A 14622-nucleotide genomic window follows, 5' to 3' on the forward strand; every position below is an offset into this window, starting at 1 on the left:
TCCTACTCCTGATCCACGCTGAGCCCATGATCCGTCCTGGGCAGGCGAGGATCCGCCCACAGCAGCATCAGCTGATCCGCCGCCTCAGCCTCTGCTCCAGGCCACTTCCAGATGCTGCTTTTGTAGCATCGCAGGGAGGATTTATACGTCATCCGACATACACGCAGAGGGAAAGCGCTCCAAAAAAATCTATAAACATGTTTTGGTCAAGGTTTTTATTACAAAAGTTACAAAACTAAGTAAAAATGTATTTTGGAGCTCAGGGAGATGATTAAAAGTAATCATAAATTAAATACATAAATACAGATGTTGGTTTCAGCCCTCTGACGGAGGACACAGCTGCACTGATGTAAAGCAAACTCGGACACTAAGTGGCTACTCTGACTTTTGAACCCCTGAGGGTTTGACTGAAGCGCTGCAACAGTGACATAATGGTGATACCAGGCCTGCTGCTGCACTTACAACCTCATTTAAACAGGGAAAGGGCGGGACGAGGAGAATCACGAAAGACTGACGACACATTCGGACATCTGCCATCACTGTCCTGCAGCCATCTTGAAGCGCACATTCTTAATCGCTGAAAGGGTGAAGGCCGAGCTCTGTGGCTAATTCTCCTGGCAGGAGCCTACAGGAAGGGGAGATGGAAGCAGTTACTACCAAATGCAGCAAATTTAAGATTCAGATGAGAAAACTATGAGATGTTCCACTTGATTTGTAATTGGAAATCTGACATTCTTCGCATGCTTCTTTTAAAGACCAACTCCAATTATCTTTAGATCTGTTTTCAAAGCGTTCCCAGGGGTCTTTAAACCAAGATGATGCTGCTTTTAGCCAAAATCACACAAAAAACTGAGTCATAATTCAAGAGAAATGTGTTCAATTCATTCCAATTCAATACTCAGAAGTGCAATTTACAGTGCTTACATTTCTTACAGTACATTTCTTACAGTGCTTACATTTCTTAATGTGTCCTCTATCATCAGAAAAATGCCACAAAAACATGGTCAAAAAGAAAAAAAACACAATTTTGGTCAGAGTGGGTCATTAAAGAATGAGCAAAAACCAGGTATAACTGAGGAAAAACTTTTATGAAGGTCAAGAGAAGGTAAAGCAGCATGAATTATGCTGTTCTTTTGGAACCTTAACTAATATCATTTTCAAAAGCCCAGTTCTGAGCCTTTACTGCCAAATGTCTGCATGTGCACCTAAAAAGTAGTAAAGAACAAAAGATCTGCAGTATATGGAAGGGAATAAGAGGAATACAATGGGGGGGGAAATACATTAATTTTAATGTTTTAACTGTGCTTTTTGCTATGAAAATCTATTGACATAAAATTGTATTTTATGTTCATTTCTATTTGAAAAAAGCAGATGTACATATTTGTTTTAATATTCATGTATATATATTTTTATTTTGCTTGTGCAACCTTTCATAAGTCAATACAAAAAGTGGAATTCATATGTTAACTAATAGTATTTAGTAAGAATGTATACAAATCTGCAAACATCAGCATTTGAGGATATTTGAAAGTATATTTAGGTTTTTTTTATCTTGTTAAAATTAAATCTAAAAGGATTTTATTGTCATCTTTATGTAACTAGATTAAGATACTAAGAGCAAATTTATCTCTGAATCTGTTTGGACAATGCGGTTGAAGTCATTTCATAACCCAAAGGATCTTTGTTTTTTTAGATAAAGACTTTAGATTATTGGATTTCTATTAATAAAATTATAGATAATTGGTAAATTGAGCTTTTTAATGGAAAGATGCTCAGTTACATGGTTGAACAAGCAAAGCTGGGGATTGTGGTCGCTCACATGTGCCAAGGCGCTCCTCCAGAAAGCCGACCTGCTCGCTGAGTGAGTCGATGCGGTCCAGCTGCCGAAAAGAGTGAGAGAGCAAAGTGGTTTTCTCTGTCAGGCCCTCGTCCAGCGACAGCGGGAAGAAGCTGCTGAAGGGCTCCAACACCAACTGCAGCTGCTGCAAGAGGCAGGAACACATGAAGACAGTGTTATCATATACCATTAAAGTTTATTATTTTATTTAGCTAGACCAACAAAAACAAAAATGTTGTTTTTAATTTTTAATTCGACTTGTGTTTAAGAGAAGTTGTGGCTAAGTTTAGGTGGTCTTTTAGTTTTATAGGAAGGAAAGAGCAGCGGGGCCAGGATAGAGCCCTGAGGTACTCCTTTTTTTGAAATACAATAAAACATAAATGGCAACTTTATGCTTTTATTGTGTTTTATCGTGTAAAAGAAGACCAGTTTCAGATAAGTTTAGCTCAGACAACAACTTGCTCATGATAAGGTGCTGAGTAGATGTAGTGGATGAGCTCTGTAGTGAGTTTGTAATAAAACTAAAAGAAGAACAGCAAGGACTATGGAACCAGCAGAGTTACATGAAGTCACCATAGTTGAGTAGCAGCTGAATAAAGCTAGTAACTAGGTTTTTACTTACGGAAACTAAAAAATGTGACAAGCAAATTTAGATTATTGTCCAGCTAAAAGCAGATTTTTATTTTTATCAAAACAAATCCTAGTTGAGCTCTTAATCCTGACATGGGGGAAAAATATGACATCTTTCTTTTTTGGTTTATATTTAAAAATAGTTGATCGGGGAGTTTAAAATATGCAAAAAAAAAAAGAAAACACAGTATCATCTGCATAAAAGTGTTGCTAGAAGGTTTTATAGATACATACACTGTTAATGCACAAGGGAAAAAGCAGTGGGGCCAGGATAGAGCCCTGATGTGCTCCTTTATGTTGGAATACACTCAAACATAAACAGCAACTTGCTGTTTTTATTGAGTTTTACTTTTAGGGATCAGAGCTCAAGTGACGAGCACATTTATGAGTACCTTTTCCAGCAGCTCCACTCTGCTCCTTAAACTCTTCACCTCCTCTGTCACGTTCTCGACCAGGGCGACCCGTCCACCTGCAGGAGACGCAGAGGGACCCATGTCAGCCAACAGCTTTTGACTCTACAGAAGCTTCACCAAATCATGAAGCCCTTTCCAGCAACATCTCTGAACTGCCATCGGCTGAAGCAATATAAGTCACAGAGGGGGAGAAGAGAGGGCACCAGAAATAAACGAGCAAAACACTCATCCCTCCAGTTGTGAGGAGGAAATGTCCGGGTAAAGCTTGCGGTCGCACCTCTGCAGACAAATGGATTTCTCCCAGATGTGGTCTAACAGAGAGACGAGAGGAACAGGGTGAAAAACAGGGAGGGAGGTGGGGGGGGGGGGGGTGACCCCCAGCAGACGAGGTTGACGAAGCTGGAATGAGAACACAAACCCCAGCCAAGAACAGAGTGGGGGAGAAAAAAAAAAGAGTCTGGAAAGTAGCAATTCTTGGCAGAGAGAGAGAGTTCTTAACATCTGAATCTGTGTTTACATTTTTGATCTGCATCAGCATCCCCTCCTGAACATAAGAGAACCCCGTCCCCTACAGGACCTGTTGGAACAACACTTCAGCCATGCAGCAAACATGCTGTTGTTCTGAAACATCTTTATGCATGACGTCTCCTGCTGATTTAGCAATCCATCAAATTAAGGAGGGGGAATTTCAAAAAACAGAAACACTGATAAAGAGAGGAGAGTTTGGACCTGAGCCTGTCAAAACTGGCACACTCTCACTTCCACGAAGGTGTATGTATCTCGGAAAGTGGAGGAGACTTTTAATCTAAAAGAGGCAACAAAAAAAACAAAGCTAAAAAAAAGGTAACTTTCCTGTAAGATTTCACGTTGCATAATTTCCCACAGGAGCAATAAAACTGAATAAAGCTTGAGAAGAATGTCAAAGGTTCAACTGTGTTTGATTGTTTGGTTCCTAAGATACATGAGAAAGTAAAAAATGAACTTTTTCTGCTTGAGAGGCAACAAGGCAACATTTTTCAAGGATTGCGGTGCAGGAGCTCCATTAAAGGCAGACGGGACTCAAAGGACGTCTCTTTGGCAGCATCGGTCCGGAGTCGGCACCAGTCGCAGTGCATTATTACTCACGGTACGAGTTGAGAGTGGCATAGCGCGTACCAAAAGTAATAATGGACCGCAAAGCTGGCCATGTTGCGCTCTTCTGTCCGGCCGTGGAACAGAGTCACAAAAACAAGAGTTCAGAATCCTCCTCATTTACCCGCATCCCTCTGATCACCCCCTCTGGTCTCCTCGTCCTGGGTGGGAATGTCAGGAGGGGGAGTAGGAAGGGTTTGACACGAATGCCCGTCTGCGGCGAGCCTGAAGCCGTCTCCACACGCGCATCGGTAGCTGCCGGCTGTGTTCACGCACCGCTGGACGCACGGATGCTTCCCGCTGCACTCGTCCACGTCTGACAGGGCGAGAATGGAGGTGTGAATGTGCGCTCCAACGCTCTCGGCTTCTGCGTGGCGCTCTGAAGGTTCGTACCTGTTTGGCACCGGTCCCCCGTCCAGCCAGGAGGACAGGCGCAGAGGTTGGGTCTCTGGCAGGTGCCCCCGTTGATGCACAGGTGTCTGCACACGGCTGGGAGATCAGATCAACGCAAAAAAACAATCAAATGAAGAACAAATGTTTGTAGTTTTCACATCTTTTCATGTCTTATCAGTGGAAATCCTGGAGATTTTTTTTTTTTGTCAATAAATCAATAAACTACTTTGGGGAGGAGGAAGATTGGATCAGACGGATAGGAACCCTCCCATCCATCATTTCTGCAGTAATTTGACAGGCATTTGAAGAGATCTCCAAGCAAACATTTTTTAGGAAAAATCTTTGAAGTAAATCTTAAATCTCAAATAAGATTTAACGAAACTTCAACTGAAACTCCAAAAATGTCATTTTTATTTAGGAATTGCATGTTGTGTTCCTCTAAAGAATGAACAAAGACATTTGTAGTGAAGCAAATATACAATCAAATATTTTAAAACTAATGAATAATAACAATGAGTTATCACTTTATGGGGGAAAATGCGTTGCTTCCTGCTCATTTCAGGGGTATTTTTGCATGACTGGGTCTCACATAATCTCATTTGTAGAACCTGCACTGACCCTCCTGATGGTGGTTTATTCCATCCCCAACCAAGAAAAAGTGTGTTCTTATAAACTGATGCATATGTTCTCAAAAAATCTTTTTTCCTTCAGAAGTAAAAGTCCTACATTTCTGGTGACTGTGCATTCTACCTTGGTTGCAGTTGGAAGAGTGAAGCCGCCTCCAGCCCGGGCAGCACTCTGGGACTGAATGGGAAGTGGACACGGTTCTGCTGACCTGCCGGTAAGCCAGCGAGTAGGTGGTCCTGTGAAGATCGGGGGTTTCCTCGTTATTCACGGGCAGCAGTAGCAGAGCACGTTAACAAGGTCACACACAGATATCTAGATTCCTGCGTTCGTGTATAGGTCGTGATGCGTTTATGGCCCTCTCCCCCTCTAAACATGTATCGTTTCCTTCCCGACTAAACAAACATCTGGAGACGCCTTCAATAAGAGGCGGTTGCTGCATCTGGGGAAACTCTGGCTGGAGGAGGGCTTCTCACTTGTAGGTGCTGCAGAGGCGATGGCCCTGACACACGGTGATGTAGGGTTTGTGAACTGGCTGGACGTAGGACTCTGTTACCATGACGACATTGTGACGGACGTCCTTCTGGCACACCCTCCTCCTGCAAGAAAAAAAAACAACAGGAACACTTAAAGGATGAAACGCTCCTGCTCTTCGGCTTTCTGAAAGTTCTTCTGAAAGCCCCTAATAGGTCACACTTGATCTTTGACCTCCGTGTCGCCACTTGACCCCTCATTTAATTTATTTTACCGACTACAAATGGGGCAGATCGCTTCCTCCTGCCATGATTCTAACAACCTGAAATGTCTTTTGGGTCGTTTCCGTGTCTGAAAGTGTCAGCTCTGGCGGGGTGGCAAACAAAACAAATCTCTGGCGAGCTGATGTGTGTCTGAGGTTGTGACTGAGCTGCTGACAAAAATGACAGACCATAATAAACACAGGAAGAGCAGGGAGAGCTGTTACCCGCGGTGAGGGTGGAACTGGGGACTGCTCATCACGATGAGGAGGGAGGAGGAAAGTAGCAGCGCTCGATACATCTTCTTCCTCTTTCCCACGTTCCCCTCGCAGGGTCGCTCACATTCGCCTCAATGCCAGCCAGAGGGGGTGGAGGAGGGGGAAGATGATGGGGGAGGGGAGGGAGGTGGATCGCAGCCAAAATGTCCTCAAGCTGGATGTATAGGATCTCCTGCAGGAGGACAACTCCAGCTACCTGAAAACAGAGGATTTATTAGGACATGTGCGGGTGAAAGCAACACTTTTTGCTGCATTCTGCACAAACTGAAACAAAAAACTGCTATTTCTCTGCAGCCACAGGTCAAGCATTAACTCAAAGAGCCCCAGAGGGATGCGCTCGGCTTGGTGAGCCAATTTTAGAAGCAGCCATGAATGTTAAAGCATCCAGAGAGGGAAGTTTGTCCCGTCAGTCAACAGATGACAAGGATCAGACGGCTGAGAAACAGCAGACCCCCGACTCCCGAACCCCGACATGTAAGAACCGGAAGTCATTAAGTCAAAGATGAAAAACCGTCTGAAGAGCATTCGGGTTTGGAAATCTGTGCCGACCTCTGGGCGGCAGAAAGGAGGCGGGACGCCGCCCCAAGAAAAGCGTAGGCGGTGGAAATCAAGATTATTTTAGGCAAAAAATAAATAAAAAAAACTGATTCAAATTAAACTGTAACAGGAAAAAACAAATATTAAATTAACAAAAATGAAAGGAAAAAGCTAAAAAATGTCATCAGAAACATAGAAAAAAGGTGGAAAAAAATGTAAATTTACAAAATAAAAGCCTTTTAGAACTGTTTAGAGGGAAGTCATAACTCCCCGCTGTCACAGGGCGTCCTGATTACATTAGCTTGTGCTAAAAACCTTTTTCAACCAATTTGGTTTCAAATCAAGCTTTTTATATATATATATTTTTTTTCCATTTAAGTCATAGTGCTACAATGGAGTATAAAAAGAATAAATATTTTAAAATAAAGTTGTAATTTTACAAAAACAAAGGTGTACATTGACAAAAAATAAAGTACATTCAGGGAGATTTTTAAGCAGTGAGATATCTTTCTGATTTCTCAGAATTGTCCGTGGCATAAATGATTGTGTTTGTTTTACTTTTTTTTTGAAGGCAGAAAATAAATATAATGATAAATTGGAAAAAAAATTATTATTATTATTATTAAAATCGCCATTATTCAGCACAGAAAAGGTCATTTGAAAGAAGAATAACTCAAAATGTTTACAAGCATTTGTAGTTTCCAAAGCAAAATAAAGTTTCGATTTTATGCTCATATAATTGTATTTTTTCCCTTTCTGGTGGCCCTAATACTCTGTCATATAACACTGGTTTGATTGTTTTTAGCTTAGTGCAATAAATGAAAAAAAAAAGTTTAACCTAAATAAGTTGGATTTCAGGTTTTAAGTTAAAAGTTTGATGCAACAGTTTGTTTAAATTTTGTGTTTTCCAAATAATTTTATTCCTTTTTTTTTTGTCTCATTTTGTGTTTTTGCATAATCGTCACACATCCTTTTCTAACACGTATGTCAAACAACAAATTTATAGATTTTTGCTAAAGTCTCTCAAACTGAGTTTGGTTAAATGTGTTCTCCACACTTGACTAGTCATTTGGGGCAGGGGGCTGCAATCACAGACATGTTGGTGCTTGAACCCCCCCAATACAACCTCTCAATGGAGAATTTAATCTGAATGTGGAATCGAACCATAATCTTGGCGCAGCCGCTCCACCACTGGTCCACTGAGCTGGTTTTATATGTCCATACTGTTTTCAAAAAGCGGTCAAACTTCCAGACTCATTTTGTGGCATATTTTAAATCATTTATCTAAACTTTTGTTGCGTTTTCCAGTTGAGGGCTTTTCAAAGTAATAAAGCGAGTTCAGGGTCGTGTAGTCGACAGCTTTTATGACCTGCAGTAAAGCACTGAAGCGAATATTGTTTGCACTTTGGGGAGTTAATGTTTCCTATAAAACACAGAAGACAATGGGTTCCAAGCGTGTTTGGACCCGTAAATGAGATTCTGTATCGTGAGTTTGAGCACATCCTGCAGCTACAAAGAATTTGGACTACAACCCAGAAGGTCCCACCCTCTGAAAGTGCCTTCACACAGATTAGCTCGAGATTACAACCAAAATGAAACCACCTGTTTTTACAAGCATGACTCTTCAGCCCCACAGGTGTGTTCAATCCCAGTCAGCCCTCTGGGAAATCTCTCACAGTGCTGGATGTGGTCGGGTGCAGGTCGAGGGGCTGCAATCTGCCTCACTCATGGAGGTGATACTGATCCTCGGATGACAGCCTGCATGTCTCTCAGATCTGCCTCGCGCCCACAAAAGACTACCTTCATTAAAAAAAAAAACAGCAAATCTAGTGTAGTGTAACGGCACCCTTATTTAATTTTTATTTTCTATTTTTTTATATAAGTATGCGCCTAAAATAATCCAAAAAAACTTTAAACTTTTGGCACCTAGTAATTTTGGAGATGCAGTTCATAAAGTTACCACCAGGAGTCACTGTTTCACAGACTAACATCCTTTTCCACAGTTTAAACGCAGGGTTACACTTTTAAAAACACAAACTCTCAAAACTTAAATCTCACCCAAAAATCTAAAGAAACGTCTAGGTTTATCATGGCCTGGCGGGGAAATGAGAAAACGGACACGAGCCTTTGGAGCCTTCAAAGCGCCTGCGTGAAAAACCATCAAACAAGCACGAACCGTGTGGAGATGAGTCCGGGGAAAAGCGCCGCTCAGAGCCTCCTTCTAAGGGGAAAAACTAAAGTCCACGGATAGAAGTCCACGCAGGTTTCTCCTGGACTGTCAGGGAGCATGGGGGGGTGATGGCAGGACCTCCTCCCTCTCCTCCAGCTGGGTGTCCCGCCGTTCAGACGGTCTGCTCTGAGGGGGGACCCGTCAGTGACGTCACAGGTGGGCTGCTGGTTCGCCTCACCTCACGGACTGCTGCGGGAATGCCCGCAAAACACGCCGCTTGCGTTCAAATCCTTCTCCCAAATATTTAGACTTTATTTTCCTTTGAAAACTACAAATGCTTGTAAACATTTTGAGTTATTCTACTTTAAAATGACCTTTTCTGTGCTGAATAATAATGGCGATTTTAATAACTATGAGGGTTATTTTTTCCCCAATTAATTATTTTATTTATTTTATTTTCTGCCTTCAAGCCATTGCCTACCTTAACTAACTTTATTATTTATTGTTTATATTTGACTTTTTTTTTGTTAAAAATAAGGTTTTAATCTGTGGCCGCTATTGCATTTTATTTGCAAACAAAGGCGGACATAGGTGTCGGCAAAGGGGGCCGATGCCCCCCTCCCCCCCCTCCAAATGTCGTCACTGCCCCCACAAAAATTATGGCACAAAAAATTCCAAAATTAAACATTTCAAAAATAAAAAATAGAGAATATAAAGGAACTGATATGATGATATTATGGTTTTCTAATCATTTTAGGGGTTTGGATGGATATGACGCCCCAAGGTTTCAGCACAGGGAGAAATTCCACCTCCCCACCATAGACTAAATCCAGGCCTGTTTGCAAACATATTTTTTTTTAAAGTGTGTAAACCTGTGCTATTTGTGCATCTTTCTGATATTTAAATTTCAAATTGACTGGGTACAATAGAACTTTATTTTGAAAATTGATTTTTTTTTTTAAAGTTTGGCGCATACCAGCAGGATACCAGTAAAAAGTTATCGAAAAGAAATGTATTAGTGAAGCGAAACATGTAAAAGATGCGGTCTTACCGTTGGAGTATAGGCTCTGGAGGTAAGTGCCCGAGTGTAGGCTGAGCGGCGGCCATGGGCGCCAGCCGCCTGACCCTCGCTGTAGAGGTCTTCTCCATGCTGCTAGATTCTTTTTAAAGCTTGACTTTGGGGCCTGGAGTGAAAAAACCCCAAGACTGTTGAAGGTGCTCCCTGCGAGCCGGCCGGCGACAAATGAAATGTCTTTGGGCGTATTTCAGTTGCTTTTTATGCAAGGCTTCCTGTGGAACACAGGAATTGGATGGACAATCCCAAACCGGACTTCCTGTGACTGTTTGCTGCTGATAAAACCCCTCTCCTGCACAAACACGCTCCATCCTGCTGGAATCTGATTTTCAAGCACTTTTTCGGCTCCCATTCTGCCGCAGACATCTTGAGGAGGGCCTCCAGTCTTCTCACCTCTTGGCCTTGCCGCCTTTGCCGTCCAGAGTAATCCGATTATTTAGTTTTAAATGGATAAATACATGTCACAAGTGTTGTTTGGGGGGCATGGGAGCAAACGGATGGGGAGATGAAATCTGTGAAATTGCAGCTTGTTGAAGCTCCAGTTGCACGATAAGGAGGACGTTTCTTCCCCTTCTTCTGCATTTATGGTCACAGCCTCTTCAGGGCAGCTTGGGAACATTTTCAACTCAAGACTAGTCTTTTGGAACAATGCAGTTCCATGCAAACATGCTGAGCTGAGGTTGTTACTTTCATAGTAAGTTCAATAGTAAGTTTTTACCAGCATCCCAGACTTTGCTGGAAAAATGAGAGTCCCTTGGAGATTAAAACAAAGCATAAGTTCAATCATTAAAATAATCCTGGAAGGCTCTGTTTTCTTTAATTTCCTCTAAAGTTTCCCTTCAAATTAAAACTTAAAAAAGTTTCTTTAGTTGTTTTTGAGACATTGCCATAGCTCTGGAAGACGAGATCCTGAGTTGGAAATGAACCTGCATGCTAGATTTGTTTGTGTCAATAAAACGACAAAACTCCTGCAGTGGGAAGTGGTCAGTTCAGCCAGAAATAAGACAAAAATGACGGTTGGTCAAACACCAACTGGAGCGCACAGAGACCCGCTGTTTTGATTCTAAATGCAGGATTGTTTAGAATCATGTCAGTCAGTGGAAATCATAAAATGGTAAAGTTGAATTAGATTTTGTTGCAGAGAAGTGGCTTTGTGTTGTTATCTAACACTTTGCGCTAGTAATTTAACAATAAATCCATAATTGGAAGAAAGACTCCTGGTTTTTATCTGTTAAATGATTCTGTGTTTTATTTTGAAGTTGAAGGCTTTTCTTCTGTTTCCTCTCTGACTCTTTTCTGCAAAAAGTAACTTTCCAAATACTTTTCTTTTTGTTAACTTTACTAGCTTGGGGGTTTCAATTGAGCAGTCGGCACAAATTAGCGTATGGATTTTCATCACGTGACCAAGCGACTAGATATGCATCAAGAATGACTCAATGTGGGGGGAGAGAATCCAGTAGTTTTTCAAAATAAAACTTCCTTCAGGATCAGATTATTCTAAAAAATGTTTTAAAAATCAGGGGAAATGTAGCTCATGGTTGTTGTTGTTTTTTCCAGCGGCCAGGTACCAACTGTCCCACAGACTGGTGCCAGTCCACGACCCGGGGGTTTGGGACCACTGCTCTCATTCACATTTTTAGCACAAGTTTACACATTTCATTCAGCAAGTTTGGAGTTTTCGCCTTTCAGGACCCTGATGTTATCTTGGATTGGGCTAGATTATTTTACATCTACATGAAGATGCAACATAGGACTGCACGATGTGAGGAAAACTCGCGATATTAGAGATTAATATTGCGATAACGGTATAATTTGCGGTATATAAGCAAACAACAAAACAACCAAAATTCCCATTTCATTGCAACAGTTTAAAAATGATACTCCAAATGACCCTTGTCGACATAGGAGACAAACATCTGACATAATAGGCCTCCATCCAATTGGTCAACAACGTGAAGGCGTCCATCCGATTGGTCAAATGCAGAAAGGGATTTATGTGATTCATTAAATTCTTCAAGCTCCCATAAGGTTGTATTAACACATTTAAGGTTTACGATTTATTGCGATTTTCGCTGTCTTTTGCGATATGCATATTGCAGAGCTGGATATTGCCATAACGATAAATTTGTAGTATATTGTGCAGGCCTAATGCAAGAGATAAATTATTATCATAATAACCTGTTAAGGTTATCAGTATTTGTAGCAGATGTGATTGAAGAGAAGATCCTATTTTAATTTTTAAAGTATATTTATCAAGGATTGTTGTTTGTGGTTGTTTGTGGATCCACATTTGACCTTTTGTCTTCATCCATGAGTGTTTAGACTTTAACTATTAAGACTGAAATTAAATTTGGTCATTAACAAATGACAGAAAATGAGCACATATCCTGTGTTCTGAAGAGTTTGGACTGACCTTCTGGCACTTCTTACACCTTTCTTTTGAATAAGAAGAAGGCCTACGTGCTGAGGCACCATGGGAACCATTGATGAATGAAGGTGAGCACACATCTTCCTATAAGTGGGGGGGCGCATGACAACACAAGAACCCAGTGAGGGTCTGTTTGCGAATGTGAAGGTCTCCATGTTTGTGGATGTGAAAAACGTCTCTAACAAAGAACAAAGTGGGAGGGAATGCCTCTCTCATTCTTTGAAATCAAGACTTGGCCGTCACGAGCATCGAGCAAAACCGCCAGCGTTCCAGATTTGTCCCAGAGAAGATGCAGGAGGGAAACGAGCTGAAGCAAAGCAGCGCTTCCTCTTCGAGAGGAAACAGGAAAAAGGCTGGGAGAGCCAGATTCGGGAAGCTGCACCCCTGGAACAATAAAAATCTCACTCTGACGGGAAACGGATCTGCGTCAAAGACAGCCTGGCAGGTTTTGCTAAAGGGCAGCAGCAGTGACCCTGGATGGAGCAAGAGCAGAAGGGTGACCTTACCCAACAATAAATGTTCAAATGTATTTGGAAGAGGTTTCAAGAGCATTTTCATGCTGGCCCGTTGCCATTACTTGTGGTTCACTGTTGGCTGCACTATAAATCAAGAGAGATCCTCCACTTCATCTCAAGCCTCCCCAGCGCCTGAGTCAGTGAAGATGAACAGGAAATAAACAAATAAAGTTTTTGTGAGAAGTAAGATTTGTCCAAACTGACCAACTGAGAGTAAAATAAGAGTAATATATTACTGTAATATGTCCCCCCGACTGCTAGCAAACAAATTTGTCCTCAGTAGAGGACATTTCTAAACCCGAACATCTCCCAACCACTGGAAAATACTCCTTTTTGGTATCTGAGGACATTTCGGGCTTTATAGTGATAACAAATGTGGAAGCATGGGGTTCTGGGAATTGAAGTTTTTGGTGCATTTAAAAAGAATTTGACTGGACGACATGTTTTTTTTTCTGGTACAGTCAGGCGGATTTTCCTTTTTCCGACATCAAAGTAGTGTATGTTGCATGACTAAAGACATATTATTAATATATTACTCATTTATCATTCACTAACTCTACGCATACAACATACTAACTGGGCAAAATGCAATAGTTAAAGCAGCGAAACCTTGAGCTCTTAACAGATTTAGAAGCTTGTAGCCACTGATTTCCTCTTCGTTTTGATTTAAATGTACTTTTAGCTTTCTTAGCCTTTCATTACATGTGTTTGGTCCTGCTTCTTCATGTTTGCCCTTTTGTGTGAAGCCACAGTCACATGCGCCTGCGCCTCATACAGGTGCTGTGGGGTTTTGGGTTGTCTGGGCCCATGGAGGGCTGCAGACGATGTGGGAGCATCTCGCAGATACAGTTCCCTCGAGGTTTGTACGGCCACCTTAAGAGACACCATGAAAGTGGAACACATTGTTGTGTATTGTAAAGGACATTACACACACGGGTGATCCTGTCGTTAGAAAGGTGCGTGCTCCTTACTGTTCACCTCATTCAGCTAAGATGAAAAACGAGAATCTTTGAAAGACTATGTTAACTGGAAGGAGATCTGAATTCTGGTCCCTATGTGACAAAAGCGTGAAGCTGATCTGCCACATTAGTCATTAAACACTGTTGAATCCAGAGGTTCTTTGTAAATCCAGAGACAAGCCCGGTCTGTGCTCTGATTTTTCATGCTGAGTAGTAAAACAGGATATCCTGTTCTCCAAGGCCACAATCCAAATTCCTCCCATGTCACCTTTGCAAAGTCTGCCCTTATCTAGTCATCCTGCCGATTGTTCCTCAAGACTCCGTGTGGAAAACCTGGAAAAATATCTCTTAACCTCTTCTTTGTGATCAAAAGAACTTAATTAAGGCGGCCTAAATACACAAAGACTTGAGGAGCTCCAGTTCTGGGTTTTAAAGTTTATTTATTCGCACAAATTTCTGTGAAATTAAAGATTTCAAATAGGAAATGAGCAACTGATGCAAAAGCTCAAGTAACACTTGTAATAAACAGTAAAGCTGGTCTGTTCATGAAATCAGCCAAAAATGTTATTATCCAGTCTCCACAATCGAGTTTAGTGTGTGAAAATTCATGAATAGAGAGTTTGAGAACAGACAGTCAGGCTCAGAACAACCAGCAGCAGATCAGACCATGAAACTGTCAGGAAGTTTGAATTGACAAGCAAGTTTCTACTGAGGCTTACCTGATCAAACTCCTGTTATGAACAAGTTAAAATTTGTTTGAAGAAATTTTTTTTTTCGGAAAGCAGTTTTTTTAAACTCAAAGTGCAAAAGAGAGGGTTAAATGGCCAGAGCACGTGCAGAAAGCATCCAATCTGCCAGTTGATCTTTCTAGGAAATCATCATCACTTTACAGAAAACC

At 41.5% G+C, this 14622-nt stretch overlaps 1 protein-coding gene and 1 non-coding gene across 4 annotated transcripts; both read right to left on the bottom strand.

Annotated features, from left to right (window-relative positions):
* Positions 1 to 200: 200 nt before the first annotated feature.
* egfl7 (EGF-like-domain, multiple 7) lies at positions 201 to 10000 on the bottom strand. 3 transcript variants are annotated; one of them, XM_011481502.3, is made up of 9 exons: positions 9799 to 10000; positions 5990 to 6236; positions 5505 to 5627; positions 5155 to 5267; positions 4405 to 4500; positions 4136 to 4327; positions 2860 to 2936; positions 1820 to 1982; positions 201 to 625 (listed from the first exon to the last, which is right to left on the bottom strand). In XM_011481502.3, exons 2-9 carry the CDS (start codon positions 6061 to 6063, stop codon positions 606 to 608), a joined length of 858 nt encoding a protein of 285 aa, XP_011479804.1. In that variant the 5' UTR covers positions 6064 to 6236; positions 9799 to 10000; the 3' UTR covers positions 201 to 605. The 3 variants fall into 3 exon arrangements, with proteins under 3 accessions (XP_011479804.1, XP_078812055.1, XP_078812054.1); XM_078955929.1 differs by having other exon boundaries at positions 5990 to 8377; positions 9799 to 9970; XM_078955928.1 differs by lacking the exon at positions 9799 to 10000 and adding an exon at positions 8754 to 8929.
* Positions 3970 to 4073, bottom strand: mir126 (microRNA mir-126). The gene has a single exon (NR_107147.1). It is a non-coding gene; the product is annotated as a microRNA mir-126 (primary transcript).
* Positions 10001 to 14622: the final 4622 nt, after the last annotated feature.

The sequence above is a fragment of the Oryzias latipes genome, chromosome 12 (assembly GCF_053564925.1).
Source record: "Oryzias latipes strain Hd-rR chromosome 12, Olatipes_Hd-rR_3.1".
NCBI lineage: Eukaryota > Metazoa > Chordata > Actinopteri > Beloniformes > Adrianichthyidae > Oryzias > Oryzias latipes.